General features: G+C 37.5%; 1 protein-coding gene across 1 annotated transcript; it reads left to right on the plus strand.

Moving 5' to 3' along the window:
* Nucleotides 1-4,867: 4,867 nt before the first annotated feature.
* On the plus strand, nt 4,868-15,588 carry ghdc (GH3 domain containing). The gene is made up of 11 exons (XM_077205865.1): nt 4,868-5,035; nt 5,478-5,741; nt 6,997-7,193; nt 7,635-7,829; nt 8,913-9,032; nt 9,635-9,932; nt 11,925-12,114; nt 12,758-12,829; nt 13,340-13,473; nt 14,494-14,582; nt 14,671-15,588. Exons 1-11 carry the CDS (start codon nt 4,960-4,962, stop codon nt 14,890-14,892), a joined length of 1,857 nt encoding a protein of 618 aa, XP_077061980.1. The 5' UTR covers nt 4,868-4,959; the 3' UTR covers nt 14,893-15,588.
* Nucleotides 15,589-17,500: the final 1,912 nt, after the last annotated feature.

Below are 17,500 nucleotides of genomic sequence, written 5' to 3' on the forward strand. Positions count from 1 at the left end.
AAGACACTTAACTCCTAGTTGCTCCAGAGGCGTGCGACCTTTGAAATATAGCAATTGTAATTCGCTTTGGATAAAAGCGTCAGCTAAATGAATAAAAAAAAAATAAAAAATAAAACACCATGTGTTGTGGTCGTCTCTAGGCGCAGGTCCACCATCTGATCTGGATACGGCCCGGATTCGGCTGACTACATCATGTGTTGTGGAGTTTAGGTTGCTAAATAGAAAAAGGATACCGCCAGCAGCAGTAGATTTCGATATTCTAGGTATTGTCAACTGGACAGAATTTTGAGATCAGATAAACGTGAAGGTCCTATAATGTGTGTTAAGAGCTCGCTCAAGTACTTCGGACTACCGTTGTGAACTGTAATTCTGTGCAATTGCAGGCTATAAAAACTAAGTCGATGACTTTCCAGCTCTCTAACAGTGTTAGGATGCATTTTCTAAAACACAATCACCTTGTGTCTTTAAATAACTGAATGAATGGTTTGGGAAACTCTGCAACTGAATCAGGAAAAACTGTATATACTTTAAGATAATTTATAACTTTAACGTTAACGTTACTTGTATTTATCACCGAGGTAGACATTGCTGGGCCGGCCAAGATAACCGACCTTCTATCGTTCTTCAATGTCAAAATATTTGAGATGACCAATCAAATCAAAGTAGGCGGTCTTCATGTTCACGGAAGCTGCTGAGCGCGAAATCATCCGTTTCATCCCATCATAACGTTAACGGTCATAAAGTGCCTAAGTAGCCAAACTAAACATTTTATATTTGACCATGTTTTAGAACAGAAATATTAAACGACGACGAAAATAGTCAGGGAAGCAAACCAATAAACTTGGTTAAAAAAAAGTCTAATTTGGCCATTTTGAATTGAGAATATTTACGTGATTCACGTAACGTTAGGCCCAATAATTAGTAACGTTAACAGTTAACTTTCAACTCATTAACAAAGCCGTTTTCATATGAATGTACACATATTGTGACTGAGTTTAATAAACTTAGTTACCCAGCTTACCTGGTAACGTAGAGTAACCATGTTCCGTAAACAACGATACAGATAACCTTTTACCGCCTATCACTTAATAAATACTTCAGGTCACACATAAACTATATATTTGTGTCATATTCATTTATCCCTCTTTCACCCCCGATCAAGACAGAGACAAATCGTTGAAGTTGCACCAGAGGACTAGTAACCTTTTTCTTCCTCGCATCCGATGGCTACCCTTTGCCAGATTTGTGCGGGCCCGATCGACCTGCCCGACCCTCATGAGTACTGCGCCTGCCTGGGCCTGGCCTGGCCTCGGCCTTCTCGGACACTTCAGGCTGCAGCTTGGGTGGGGAGACAACTAGAGCAGCGAAAATGTACATTTCGATTTAATTTATACTTCTCGCAGTATTACAGTCTTTATGAAATTAATATTATTTTATCACAAATTGTTAAATATATAACCTGTTGTTGAAGAAATGCTTTGAAATGGGAATTCTTTTAATCATCAATCGCGGGCGCGTCTGCGTGCTGTGATGATGTTTTATTCACAAGTTAACGTGACATGAATATATTTTAACATTTTACATGGCCATTCTTTAACTAATTAAACATTAACTATAACTCAATTGATTGTGATGTTATTTCATAGCCAACTTTTAATAAAAAGGTAAGTTTTTTGACTTCAAGTTAAACACAAAGATAGTATACACATTTAATACGATTTCATACATCAAATAATTGTTTATAAGTTGTTTATATTCACAGTTTTGTAATTATATAACTTGATGTTACATGATTAAGATATAATGTTATATAACATATGTTAATTTCAAAGGAAAGTCAGTAAAGCGAAAGAAAAAGAAGTGCCCAAAGGAGATGTTAGAGAAGGCAATTGAAGAAGTGAAGACAGAAGCAAGACGGACTTCACAGACGGCAGATTCCCTGGACAGAGTCGGAGGTCATTGAAGGTTTTTTTTTAACTTGAATGAGGCCCTCTGTGTGAAGCACAGTTTGGAAGACAAGCCACAGCTTATCTACACCTGTGATGAGACTGGCTTTGGAGACAAGCCTCAGTCCAGGCCAGGGAGAAGGTCCTATGCCAGACTGGGAGGAAACATACCAGCAACAGCAGACAACCAGGAAGCACATCACGGTGCACTGCCGCATTTACTTTACACCTGCTCTCTTTGAATCTATTAGTCTTTTTTGTATGATTTGTAATTCAAAGATCTCACCTTGTGACAGGACAGGACTGGTCCAGATGTTTGCACTGATCATGCACAGATCGTGGGGTGTGTAATAATCCCTGCACACCATTTCAAACGGGAGGATCCCTAGTGACTACACCGTTGATGGCTTTGCTTGGTACCCACTGTTGAATTTGAACTCTGGAGGAGAGTACGCTTTTGTGCCTGGAGGAAAGAGATGTTGTCTGATGGTTAATACATTTCCACTGCATGTTGACTATGTTTCTGTGAGCTAATTAACTAAGCGGTTCATAACACATACCACTGAAGACTTTGAAGGCAGATTTCTTCATGAGCGCACAGCACCCAAAGTCAATCAATTTGACCTTCATAGTGGCCTGGTTCACCAGCAGGTTCTCCAGTTTGATGTCCCGATGGAAATACACTACGCTCGCAACAAATGTTAGTGGCATGACGAATGACCTGCCGCATACCATGTCGTGCTCTCATCTCGGCAAGGCTTCCTCCGTGGGGCTCCATTAAACTTAAAAAAGTCCATGCAAGGCAAGCGCCTCTCTATGACCATGATGTAGTCATCTGTGTCATCCAGCCAGTCCAGCATTTTAATTATCTCAGGAACGCTTTGGCCCTTATTGGCCATCAATGTCAGGGCATTTGTAGTCTGTGATTTACATGAGTATAAGATGTTATAAATTCAAAACAGTGACTGAGAAGCAGTAACGCAGAGAGCGCAGCCTACTCACTACTTTGATATATGGCATGTTTGGCGTCTTCACTGAAAATTTCACAGCCACCTGATGAATCAACAATTAGGCATTTGCACAGAGGTCTGTCATATCATGCCAAAAAGATATGGTAATTTTTGTTAGTAAAAAAAACAATAAACCTAAAGTCCATCCTTGCATCGAGTCCCTTCATACACAAAGCCAAATCCTCCTTCGCCCAGCTTGTGGCCAAATTCATAACGCCTGCAACAGCTCTGTGGCAAAGAAAGTGGAGAGTGGGCCACTTCCAGAAGCTCTTCCACTTTTCTGCTCTCTTCCTCCATCAATCTCAGGAATCTCATCAATCCGATGAGGATGTTTCTCTGTCGTGTTGGTGGTGCATTTGAGTTTTACACAGGGTTTGTGTACACTCCATATCAAACACTTTGTTTGGTTGTGAACTTAGCTGTCCCATGATAAAACCGTTTGTCACTCTGATATCAGATACCCCAAAACTTCAACCAACGAAATGAGAAAAAGGCTTTCACACTTTTAAATACTGTAATAGGTGACACAGTTTATTTGTGACGTCATAAAGACTGACGCTAAAGAGAATGCATCACTATAACTGGAAATTTTGCATGATATTATTCCCATTTAATAATATTTTAAATTAATTATATCATTTGCTGTGACGTTTATACCGTGGCATGCATATATAGCCGCGCTATATATAGTAAAGATGTTGATGTATTAAAGCGATAAGGCATTAGTTCTTTAAGTGAACAGCCTAATAAAGCTGCCGCTGCTGTCTGTCCTCATTGTTAATTAAACAACAAAAGAAAAAGAGAAAAACACTCACTGCTCTTGACTGAATACATTTAGTAGCTTTAATATGATTGTATATTTGTTTAATACTGTGAAGGCGATGCTGTTTTATTTTTAATATTTCATTATTCACTTTCTGTATTACTTGATTTTTACTGTTAAATAGACCTGTAGATAAAAACTCAAAACCCTGTTCATTTCATTTGTATCTTTCTTATATTGCATTTGTCTTAAGTTTTTTTGTATCTTTGTTCTTATTCTTTAATCCAAAATAATTATATTGTGATATATATATATATATATATATATATATATATATGCACTATTGTTATCGTTAAATAAAATAACTGATGAGATTTTTGTAATGATGAACACACCTAGTAATGTTCAGAGGTGTAGTACCTGAAAACCATACTTAAGTAAAACTATAGAGATACATCTATTTAACAGTAAAGTAAAAAAAACCAAGGTGGTTAGTATCAACATATAAAGTAAAGCTTTAAAATGACTAAAATTACATGTTTTCGTTGCCGTGTACCTATAAATATTATCTATATAAAAGCTAATTAACTTATTTTACTGATATTTGGTATTTGTCCTTTTGCATCGACTCTTCTTCTTGCTGTGTAAATACATTTAAATTCTTCAGTTTTCATAACCATATCTTAATTTTTAGCAGTGAGAAGTTCCATATTCTTGCTCTCCATAGTTACTCTCATGAACTCATGATCAAAGTCTGATTTGATATAAATAGTTGATCCGCAGCATCATGGTACCAGAAAAGGATTATTGGTTTAGTTTGGTCAACTTGGTTCTGTAAATGCTGTCAACTGAACTTCAGAGGCTGCTAACTGCAGAGCCATGGGTGGAGAATGAAGTCCAGCTCCCCCTCTCTGGACGTCCAGCTCTAGATGTAACTTACATGGGTGTAATGGGTGGAGCTAGAAGGTCCAAACTAACGCCAGAGCCACCCCTCTACCCGTTGGATCCTCAGAGGTGGAGCTGGACTAGGTCAAGCTCAACCCATGATGTCCAGAGAAGGGGAGCTGGACATCATTTGGTTCTGCAGTGAGCACCACTTGCCTTTTCAGGGACTTTGGTGGCAGCAGTGAACACAAACAGTAGGTGGCGCGCTCCATCCTAACGTTGCACAAAAGAAGAAGAATAAGAAATTGTTTGAGTCAGTGTTTGGTTTCAGTTTTCAATAATACTGTCCGTCACAATGATTCGGACACATCAACGTTTGTGGATAATTTTACCATGTTTTATTGCTTTATTGGCCGTCGCCATTACATGTGGTGAGTTTGTTTCCGTGATAACAATAAAGTTTATTATATATATTATATTATCTCCGTAACAGACAATATCAAAAGGAAACATGATAATCATGTTAAATGTACATTCAGATTGGTATTGGTATTGACTTTTGCTTATGTCATAGTATTGCCATCACTGTACGGTACTGCTACAGCTCTTCTTGTTGAGGAGCTGTCAATCCAAAAATGAATTTGTTTCTAAGAATAAAAGTGTCAATTGACCTGGATTTTTTTCAGTACACCTAAACTGTTGTTTTATATTGTGATTATAAATCCTTAATACATATATAATTGTAAAGTTGTATGCATTTTATATAATACGAATGCATATAAATTGATAAACCCTGTGCGGTTAAATGTGTGTACTGGCGCCCTCTTCTGTTCGGGAAGAGTCAATGCTCTATGTTATGTTCTTGTGTAACAGCTCCTGCAGGTTCATTTTTGCTCCTGTGTCTTTGCTGCATGGCTCTTCTATGGAAGATAAAGATCGAGAATCGGTCCATATCGAGTCTTCTTTCTCAATATGTAGCTGTGAAGGCAGTGTGCTGGCTGGGGAATCGCCAGAGAAACAAACTGGAGAAAGACACTCAGGACGTTCATCGCGTTCAAGAGGAAACTCTGCTCAAGCGCCTGCGCAAACACTCCGACACAGTCTACGGCAAACTCTACGACTTCGGATCAATTAAAGGTGATTGATTTCGAAGCGTGTATAATAATAGTAAAAAGTAATTAATTTTTGATTTATTTCAAAACAGGGGTGTTCAATTTTAGATTTGATACTCACTTTATTTTGATTTCACAATTGAGTATTTAATCAAAGATTATAATCACTCATGTCATGTTTTGTCATAAACTACTCTTTTTTGCGTTTAAATAAGCTTCACTTTATTCTTAAGTAAACCTTATTTTTGATTATCTATGACCATGGCTTCTGCCATGACCGTCCCAGTCCCTGACCTGATGAGTGGAGTGAACTGAAGAGAAGCACCAACATGGATCTGGGAATCTGAAAGATCTGGAGAGATTCTGTATGATCTGGAGAGATTCTGTATGAAGGCATGATCTCTGATCTCTGATCTCTGGTCAGGTGTTTAAATAAGCTTCACTTTATTCTTAAGTAAACCTTATTTTTGATTATCTATGACCAAACTAACCAAAAAATCAAAACCTGACGCCTTCTGCTAGAAATCTTATAATGGGCCATGGTTGGATCTTCCATCAAGACAACGATCCAAAACAAACATCAAAATCAACACAAAAATGTGTTACGGAGCACAAAATGAAGCTTCTGCCATGACCGTCCCAGTCCCTGACCTGATGAGTGGAGTGAACTGAAGAGAAGAAGCACCAACATGAATCTGGGAATCTGAAGGATCTGGAGAGATTCTGTGGGATCTGGAGAGATTCTGTATGAAGGAATGATCTCTGGTCAGGTGTCCTCCAAACTCATCAGGCATTATAGGAGAAGACTCAGAGCTGTTATCTTTTCTAAAGGAGATTGCAAAAAGTATTTAATAAAAGGGTGCCAATATTTGTGGCCAACGTGTTTTGGAGAAAAACATTTATTTCATAATGTGATTTTCCCCCCCACTACTTCAATGAAAGGTTAGAATTGTGCTAATTTTTTGAATGAAAGACCAAAAGGATAAACGATGCAGATTTATTTTTTACAGACAGTTTTGATCATATTTACCAGGGGTGCCATTAATTCTGACCATGACTGTATTTGGTTAATTTAAGTATATTATATATATATAGTTTATTTTATTTACATATATTAGAATCTTAAACAATAGTATATTTTGATTGAAAACATTCACAGAAAAAAAAAATCAGTTGTATGTGGAGCAATTACTTTTTACTTCTAGACAATGGAAATTACCTGTGGGACATGCCACCATCTTGTCATGAAATGTATGACAGTTTTTATTGTATCATTTCAGACACAGAAACATTTCGACAGCGCCATCCGGTCACGGATTATGACCATTATGAAAAGTATGTGGAGCGCATGGCTAAAGGAGAGCAGAAGGTTTTAATATCGGAGAAGCCTCTTATTCTGGCAATGACATCAGGAACGTCTGGATCCAGCCGTATGCTTCTCAGCACTAGAGACACCAACACAGAATTCTTTCTACAGGTCTCACATAAACATTTTTTACAAGCACAAAGTTATTTCAGCATTACACCAAAGTTTTTAAACAGGTTTTCCAAACACTCCCCCTGTCTGTCTATTGGAAAGAGAATTTATCATTCATTATTGTAGAAATGCATTATTTCATATAATTGGTTGCACAGAAGGCAGTGAAAAAACATGGAGAAACCTGCTAGATTCCTTAACACATGTTTAGGAGCAGAGTTTTAGAAGTAATGTGCCAATGCAGATCGACTAGCAGCAAGTTTGGGGTTGTTGCAAAGGTTGGATATCTAATAGCTGTGGATATCTAATAACTAGTTTACTGCAATTTGTGATCAATGAAAGTAATATGATCATTAGTTCTCAAGTCTTTGTACATTTCCCAGATGGCTCGAGAGGATCAGTGGGCATGTAATCTATTATTTTTGTGCACTTTTCTGCCAGGGGGTGACTGTTTGTCTAGATGCTATGAGTCGAGCCTTTCCAGCCACCAACTGTCTCCAGAAGACCCTGAAGCTTTTTTACTCGCCCCTTTTTCGTCAGAGTGAGGCAGGTATTCCCATTGGCCCCAACTCCTCAACCCCGGCCTCCTCTAGACACATGCTGCATCTGTACACCACACCAGCACCTGTCTATCAGGTAAGGGATGGATGAAAATGAATTTAACATGATATTCAGTGATAATATTTGTAAATGTTAAGGTGAAAAGAGAGACAAACCATGAGTGGTTTGTCTGTTCTCCGCTGTTTTAGATATGTAATTGTAATCAAACAATTCACAAAAGTTTAAAGTGCATGTTGTCAGGTTTTATTAAAGGGTGTTTTCATAGATTTTGCTTTCAACTTGTACAAATGACAATACTTTTTATACATAGTCCCCCACCCCCATTACAGGGTGCTATAATGTCCATGTCTAATCAAACACACCTGGCTGTATCTTTCAAACAATCCTCAAAACATTGATTAGATTTTTCTTGTACGTTGGACTAGTGTTGGATCTAAATTATACTCATGTGAAAGTATGGACACAGAGTGAAAACTTCACTCTTTAAAAGTCCACGTTTCTAGCCAAAAACATACCTGAGTGACAGTAAAAAAGCACAGCTTTGAGTGTACTCTGAAGTATTTTTTACAATGTTGGGAAGATACTGTCTGCCTGCACATGACATCAACAGCACACCCCTGGTGAAACTAAGTATACTGGCAGCCAGACTAATTATCAGTATACTTCAAGTTTTGCTGATTTCTAACATTATTCTCTCAACAGACATTTGCATGACTTGACATTTACATGGATAGTCTGTCATTATAATTTATTTGCTTTTGGTGTACTGTGGAGTGGGTAAAACTGTTTTTAATGGCAGGCTAGCAGATACCGTTGACTCGCACTAGCCTAGCACCGGCGAACTATGCAACTGGAAGGACTGGATGAAAATTTTTGAAAACTGTCTCCACTGATGAATAACACCAGGCTAACTTGGAAATGAGGTCTGATGTCCAAAATCCTGAACCACCCCTTTACGTTGATCGTTATGTTCAATTATGCTGTTGTTTCTCAAGTACAAGTCATGCAGCTGGAGTCCACAAAGCTGCTGTGCATGCAATGGAAGTAACTTTGGATAAAAGTGCGTGCCAACTAAACTGAAATGTGTTTAACCATAAGTTCTATCTGATCAGAACACTTGTATACAGAATCTAAAAGATACAGTTTGTTTGTCTCTAGGTGCTGAATGAGAGAGACGCCTTGTATCTGCATCTGCTGTTTGGGCTGAAGGACCGCAATCTCGGCATGCTGGAATCCAACTTCTGCTCTACCGTCTTTTATGCCTTCAGAGCCCTGCAGGTACAATGAGGACCAAAGGTCTGAGATCACTTATGAAAATGCTTCTATATTACATTATTCATTGAAAAATGATATAATCAGCATTAAAATTTGAGTGATCACCTGGAAGTTGAGCACAATCTCAGATATTTACCATTTGCTTTACATCATAACTTCTCTTTTTTAATAAAGCTTTAAAACAACTTTGTTTTTAAAGGTTTAAATACAAGGCCTCAGATCACACTGACTATAAAGCCATCTGATGAACAGAAATGCAAACATTTACTTTGGTTTAGTAACCAAGGAATAATGCAGGATTCCTTTTAAATCATAAATGATTTAATGATTTAAATCATAAATTCTAAACTTAGTTTATTTCCTGGTTTAAAGAGAAAAATAATTCCAGGTTTTCAGTGTTGTTGAACGGCTCATGTTCAAAAGAAAAGAAAAGAAAGAAAGAAAGAAAGAAAAAACACACTGTAGTGATACCATGAATTTTTTGTAAGGAGCTGTTCAAATATGTTCTAACATTGAATACAGCTAGATGGAGTGCAACATATAATATGCTTGAGATTCTGAATATATCAGATAGACCCCATGACCCTGTGTTCATCTGCCTTCAGGAACATTGGAAAGATCTTGTTGTTGATGTGGAAGTGGGCAGGATCAACTCCGGTCTGAACCTGAAGGCTGACGTGCGCTGTGCTCTAGAGAAGCTGATGAAGCCAGATCCAGTGAGAGCCACTGAGCTCACAGCCCAGTTTGAGAAAGGCTTTGAGGGGATCGCACTCAGACTGTGGCCCAAGTTACACCTGGTCCTGGCAGTGGACTCGGGCTCAAACCAGATATATGGGGAGATGTTAAGACAGAACTACTGTAAAGATGTCCCGTTCTACTCCCCTTTCTACGCTGCCACTGAAGGTGTGTTTCCTTGTGTGTGTATGTGTTTACCAGTACTGTGTAGTGGTGTTCATAAATGAGGAGTCAAAGTTCACACTGTTTTATGTACCAGTTACACTTAATTTTGACACTTTTTTCAGGTTAAATAATCTTTACTTAGAATTGTATTAGGTGTTGTTTTCTTAATAGTGTAAGTAATGTTTCTTCATTTATTAAAAAATAAAATTCTCATCAAGGTACTGTTTTTAAAGCATTTTTTTTCAAATCTTTATTTTTTTTTTTACATTTTTTCAAAACAATAACTATAATTGTTGTGGCAAAAATTAACCATCAAACCATCATCACTGCGTAAGAGACGCTCTGAATACAAACTGTCTTTTAAAAGAATTTATTCTTGCAAGAAGGACCCAGTCACCACACAGAAGTTACGCTGTAGTGTGAGTGAGACAACACCAGGAAGGGCTGAGCGATCTTTATACTAATTTTCCCAAGGTCTTCAACGAAGCAGAGCCTCCTTTCTGCCACATTCCTTAGATAAAGGGACCATGGTTGCTAGCCTCGATTTATTACTCACTAGCCCAACAGACTCCCCTGTTCTAAATGACCTCTGACCTAAGAGAGCAGAGATCCCCACTTAGCCTTTCCCGAGATGTCTCGGTTCTGTATTTCAGTTGTAAAACATACATCAATTTTCCTCCTCCCATACATACATTTTCTTTTACCATCTGATCAATGAATATTAAAATTTCCACTTCAAAGAACACAGTAACACTTTTTTTGTGCACTGATGTTCAGCTGTTCTTTTTAATAATCAACTTATTTTCGGATCATCAGTCATCGCATTTCCGTAAACACTGCAGGTGTCGTGATGATCACAGACATAGAGATATACCTTTAATTTCATCAAACTGATTGTTCACTAAAAAAACCTCACAGATCATGTTTTCAAATCATTTCAGGTTCGAATGTGACATGACATAAACCAGCGTTTATTTGGTTATGCATTAGATAAAAGGGATGGCAAGAGAGACGCTACCTCCTACCGAAACTTTAACCGCTGGTGTTGGCTTGCCGTTTTAGAAAAACAGGAGATTTATACAGTTTTTAATGTAATATTTTTTGCACTGTAGATTATTTTCTCATTCAGTTTTTGTTTTGGTCTGTGATACTGCACGTTGCCAATTTGCCAAATCATTGTTGATTGCGCTTGTTCCTGTTGCGTGTGCTCAAACTGGCAATCCGTGTGAGCGCCGTCAAGTCTGAGGAGCAGGTGGCGGGAGAAACAGCGATCTCCGATATTTTGGATTGGACTGTACCTATATCAACCACTAGTTGTCATTCTTACAGACTGCACCTTTAAAGAAATGAGCCATGATAAGCATGGATTTTTAATATTTTTCGTGTTATTCGTTACATATTCCATAAGATTGGTGAAGGTCATGCACTGATTTCTGACTTCAAGAATTATCTAAATGATATTCAAAATCAAACAGCTGTGTCTGGAATACTTCACAATCCACTACCTGAAGTTGTAATAGAGATAAAGTCATGTTTTTCTATGTGTCTTTATTAACAGTAATACATTAAATTCAGTTATTTGAACTAAATTCCTGCTATATGTAGTTCCAGTGTACAGCACTGGAAAATACCATCAATACATATATTTCTTTATAAATTTAAATGGCAGAGACCTCATTTTCTATTATTTTCTCATTTTCAATTGACTCTTAGTAACTGGACGTGTTGAGCTTTTCAGTAAACTTTATGCCACTGCAGAGCAACTTGATGCAGCTAAAGCTATTATAGTGGAGTGTCTTATTCCTTGCAGTAAGCAGTATATCTCTGCCCAGGTGCTGGGTCAATATTTTAAAACATTACTGAGAACTAGCAATGCCTAAAATTCAGTACAGCAAACATTCAGCAGCAAAGTTGTGAATGGAGTATATACTTGCAGCGAGCAGAGCTCACATACATGCGTTAGTTATGTGTAATAGTCTGTAATTCATGTTTCAGGCTTGATAGGTGTGAACCTGTGGCCTCTGCAGGAGAGCAGACAGTATCTCCTGTGTCCCCGCTCCATGTTCTGTGAGTTTATACCAGAGGAGGATCTGGATTTAGAGCAGCCCAAAACTCTCCTGATAGAGCAGCTTCAAGAAGGACACAACTATGAGCTGCTGGTCACCAATGCCTCAGGATTATTCAGGTACACATGATCCTGCTGCTTAACATTTACTTGGTTTTCTTTACACACCCTGCTTTCGCTGTTCTTATACCATCTGTCTGTTCAGTTCTTAATAGTCTTAAGTAAGAATAAAAATGTTTTTGTGTACAAAAAACACTAAACACTCTTCACTAAACTCCGAACAACACTTACGTTGCAAATAGGCTACAACAAATTAAATAAATTTTTTTTGAATGGCATCATGTATTGCTTCCTCCTCAATTAATATACAGATAAGGTTTAGTCTTTTGGATCTTTGTACAATTCATCCTCCAACAGGTTTTTTTTTTTTTTTTTGCTTGCTTAAGCCCAAAGTATACTTCAGTTTTGACAGATACTGTAAAAGTGTGTGTACAGCAGACGCTTAGCTTTTCAATGTTCGATTTCATACACATGTACAACAATTTCTTTGTACAGTGTCTGCGTTATTTCTTTCCAGACGTTTTGACCAATACAAATGTCTCACATAACGGCTTGTCAACAGGGGCTTCTATTTTTGTTCTGTCTTTTCCGAGAAACCATATAATATAATATAAAATAACCATATTTTAGAAACTTAGAAAAGTAAAATATTGGTAAAATTATGTACTAGATATTTACTAAAATGTTTATCTATGTTTTTCAGGTATCGCATTGGAGATGTTGTGAAAGTAGTCGGGTTTCATAACCGGTGTCCAATAGTGGAGTTTCAGTATAGGTACTCCTGTTTATTATACATTATCAAATCAATTGGTTCTTAAACTGTGATACACAGTGGTACACAGCACAACACTATTTCACACTGTTTAAAAATTGTAAAATAGTTTTTTTAGTTGCTGTAGTTCCATTCTTGTTGAACAAACGGTGCTGTGTGGCACTTGCAACGCTGAGATCATGGGTTCATGTCCCAGGGAATGCATGAAATTGATGGAATGTGTTCCTTAAATGCAAGATAAATACGCCTGCGAAATGCATTAATGTAATGTATTATCTAATGGTGTGGCACACTACTGACCAAACACTGAATCAGATTCATTATTATTCTGTTTGCTCCTGCAGCAGAATATGGCATTATGTATGGTGCTCACAGTCCTCACACTACAAATTCTGTTTGCCCAATGCTGGAATTTTTTTTTTTATCAAAGTTAGTACCTGAATGTTTGAGAGGCACTGATCTAATCAATTGAAAACATATTTCTATGTTATCGTTTCTTTAACGTGTGTTCAGGCGTGGTCAGATGTTGAGCGTGCGTGGTGAGAAAGTGTCTGAATCGCTGTTTTTGAGGGCCCTTAAGAGGACAGTGACGCAGTGGCCAGGATCCAGACTCATAGACTACAGCTGTGTTGAGAGTGGCATTCTAGGTAATGTTTGAATTTCACAAAATTCTTTGTCATTTAAAGGTATATTCCAAGTTCATTACAATTTAAACAAATATATACAACAGTGGATATTCACCTACAAGCAATTGAGACACGAGGCTACTTTGTGAGGTAACTTAATTTTCAGAGAGAATTGTCATGTGAATAAGGGACTATTCACACCGAGAGGATTTTTGTGTCACCTACGCTGTTTTTCAGTTGTTTTCCTGTGAACATCTTTGTTGTTGATGTTTTTTGCCATTTTTGTGTTTTAAAACGTTTTTAGAGGCGCCTTTGTTCTGCTCAGGTATGCAGTCTTAATGAAGTGCGTAAAAATAGTTACACGAATGATAGATATACTCCAAAAAAAAAAACTAAAATTTGAACACAAGGATATATAGAATCACCCCCTCCCCCCACACACTTTTTAGTGTTTTTTTCCCATCTGTGCATACCCTCAGATGAAATCCTGCAGGCACCCCTGATATACAGCCTAGGCAATTTTATTTAAGTAGTCTAGCACTTTACATCACAGATTGCTTCAAAGCAGCTTAACAATGGTAAACAGGAAGACAACAGAAGACAATAGTGTCGTTATTCAGCTTTAGTCAGTTCAATGTTCCCAACTAAGCAAGCCAAAGGTGACAGTGTCAAGGAACCCAAACTCCATCAGGTGACGAAAATGGGAAAAAAAATCATGGAAGAAACTAGGCTCAGTCGAGGGGCCTGTCTCCTCTGGCCATATGAGCAAACATGGTGTGATTTATGATTCCAGGCTGCATCCAGCACCTCAAGGACTGGAATTTCATTTCAACCCTCCCCGAGCTGCAGAACATTATACCTGTCAGCATGAGACTAGTGTGATTGAATTTTGACCCTGTCTGCAACGTCAATAGAGTAAAAGTTGTAATGAATCTGGAACATTACTTGAATTTTCCTTAGGTCGATCTTGCGAGTAATACTGATATGGAAACACGTGCAGTTAACCTTTCAAAGTAAATTTGTTATTTGTGTTTGCTGTAGGCAATGCATCTGGAATATCTCAGCCCCATTATCTTGTGTTTATTGAGCTAAAGGGTGTGAGGAACCTCTCAGAGGAACAAAGATACAAGGTGAGTATCTATAATGTTCATTAAAAAACTTTTAAGAAACCCTTCTCTTTAACTGCTCATATTCTAGATATCTTTTCAAATCCAACAGTTAGACCACTGCCTACAGGAGGAGTCTGACATCTACAGATCCTTCAGGATGAAGGGCAGCATCGGACCAATGAGAGTTCAGCTCGTTCGCGATGGAACTTTCCAAGAACTGAAAGATCGCATGATGGCCTTCTCTAGTGTTTCGTCCAACACCTTCAAAATGCAGCGTGTGATACGTAGGAGAGAGTTTGCAGACTTTCTACTGACGAGGGCTTTCTCATGAGCATTTAAATTAGAGATACAGATATCAGAGAGGCTCTGATACAAAGCTGAGGTGTAATTTCTGGCTGTTAAAATAGTTTCTCCTATCCTAGTTGTATATGCAGAGACAACTGTAAATAATCAATTGGTAGGGCGATTCCCTGAAAAGTGAAACAGTGTGTTACAGGAACAGGAACAGGCTCAACCAGGGGCATGAGTTGTCCATCCAATGGAGGTGTAGGATTACAAATTTAAGATCTGCTGATCCTATATCCTTACATAACATCACATGAAAAACTAAGGTGAACTACAATGTATTGGGCATTCAAGGTGAACATGATGGAATCAATTTACTGATTAGATTAAATATAGTTTCCATTATAGGGGTTTTGTCAGTCTTTGATTCTTCCTACTGAGTCAAACTATGTGTGAATGTTTACATAGTCTTAGTTCTTATGGCCATGTGATGTTTATACAATTGAGGGGTACCATTATCTTCACAGTCGGGGGTAATTGCCTGTATTGTCTTTTAAATTATTTGATTTAGTGGTCATCTAGTGGCTGTGTGTAAGGTCAACACTTTTAAGGACTGTCAACACCTTTAAGGACTGCCCACTGAATGCCTATAAGATACCATGTAAAGTTCCCTTTGTCAGACTTGATGACTGCCGTTACCGACAGCTTGTGTTCTCAATAAAGAATCCTGCTGAAGATACAACCAAGTTTCCTGGTCTTCGCTTCTGAGTTTCCTACAGAGGTCACAAGGATAATTTGGGAAACTTGTCTGCAGATCTGCTTGGGGTGATAGTTGAGTGATGGTTCTCGATCCTGCAGGACCACAATACTGCACATTTCGGATATGTCCCTTATTTACTGTAGCACACCAGATTTTTATCATTAGGAGGTATTCCAGAAAGGAGTTTAGCAGTTTAACTAGGTAAGTTAATTCAGAGTAAGCACTAACCCAAATTTTCGGTCCTGCGTAACTTTCAGTCTATATTCATGCAAATTTGATATTTAGCAAATTAAACAATGTATTTTTCATAACATACTTTGAACAACATAAATAAAAAAATAATGTCAGAAATAAATCTGGCCTGCATGTTGTTGATCAACCATTGGACAAAATGGCGTTATTGTAATATTATATTATATTATGTATCTCTTTTTTCAGTTAATGTTTGGTTACACTTCAACAAGTGTCCATGTTACAATGCAATTGTACATCTAAGGACAGAGTAATTTTACTTTATGGTGTACTTTAGGGTTAGGATAAGGGTTTGATTTAGGGTAAGTTGTATGTATTTGTGCATAATTTATTGTTATTTCTGCAGTAAGTACATGTAACAAGGACACTGTAAAATAGTGTTACCTAATGTTCTGTATTATCTAATACCGGTAGTTGAAAAAAATTGGGTTACACTTTATTTTAATGTGTCATTGTTACAGTGTAATTATATATTTAAGTACTGAATAATATTAAGCAACTACATGTACTTACTATAGGGTCAGGGTAGGATTAGGATTTGGTTGAGGGTTAATTGCATGTAATTATGCATAATTTACTGTTATTACTGTGGTAAGTACACTAAAAAAAATGATTCAAGCCTTTCTTAGAGGTGACACATTTAAATATAATTTGCTTTATTTAAATATATCAATTTAAGATTATATGTATATACTGTAGATAGCATGTTCAATAGCTTAGTGATGTTTCTGAGGTGGAATCATTATCCACATCCATTCACAGATCTGTACATGCTCAATGAATGCTGTTTGTGACAACACTATATACAGACTTACCTACTGAGGTATAAATGAATGCATGGGTGAAAATTCAAAATTTCAGGATCATGTATGCCTCGGTTAATCTGGAAGTAGTTGGAAAAGTAAATAATGCAGGTTAAAACTTTAAGACAGTCTTCAGTCTGCAAACTTTATACAACACAAATAAAAGTGGGCACCACAGGCCATACTGTGGCTAGCTCTTATAACAACAGCCAATCACGTCCCTGGAACAGAATTTTGACAAACTGCAATCCCTGTAATGAATGGATAAAAGTATCATTGAGTTTAGTTTCACGTTCTGAAAAAGTGTTCTGAAAGAAGGTAAATTCAGGGAATTTGGATACAGTGACAATGACAAAAAGCTCATGACCCTCTGGTTGAAGATTAACAGACAGGCTGTCAATTCATAAAGTAATCAGCTGTTTACTTTCGAACAATTAACATACTGAACTCTGTATTGAAGCCTCTCCTCCAATGACATCCATTCAAAAAGACAACCTGTTCTTAATCCTAAGGCATCTGATCATGAAAATCATACCACAAAATATAATGCCGTGATGACAAAATTATACTGCGGCACTATAATTTTATGATAATACAATTTCCATGCCTTTTCCATCAGCATATTATTTAATGTTTCTCACTGAATGCAGTGGGTTTACCAGCAGTGTCACAATAAAGATTTCAGAGGGCAATTTTGCCAAACATCTTGAATCTGCGGCATTTATCAAACATCTATAGGGATTGTTGAAAAAGTGGCAACTTGTCTCCTTGCTAATGTACCAAAGTGATACTCATTGTTTTTGGTTAATGTTAACAACTCTGATAGCAATGACATCCAA

Source organism: Siphateles boraxobius, unplaced genomic scaffold (assembly GCF_051911475.1).
Source record: "Siphateles boraxobius isolate OS27281-9 unplaced genomic scaffold, OSU_SipBor_1 55, whole genome shotgun sequence".
In the NCBI taxonomy this organism is placed as follows: Eukaryota; Metazoa; Chordata; class Actinopteri; order Cypriniformes; family Leuciscidae; genus Siphateles; species Siphateles boraxobius.

Excerpts from the sequence above, each read along its gene's own strand:
- ghdc (XM_077205865.1), top strand. The coding sequence starts at position 4,960 with ATGATTCGGACACATCAACGTTTGTGGATAATTTTACCATGTTTTATT. Across the intron at positions 7,830-8,912 it reads CACCAGCACCTGTCTATCAG|GTGCTGAATGAGAGAGACGC; the intron begins GTAAGGGATGGA and ends GTTTGTCTCTAG. Across the intron at positions 14,583-14,670 it reads CAGAGGAACAAAGATACAAG|TTAGACCACTGCCTACAGGA; the intron begins GTGAGTATCTAT and ends CAAATCCAACAG.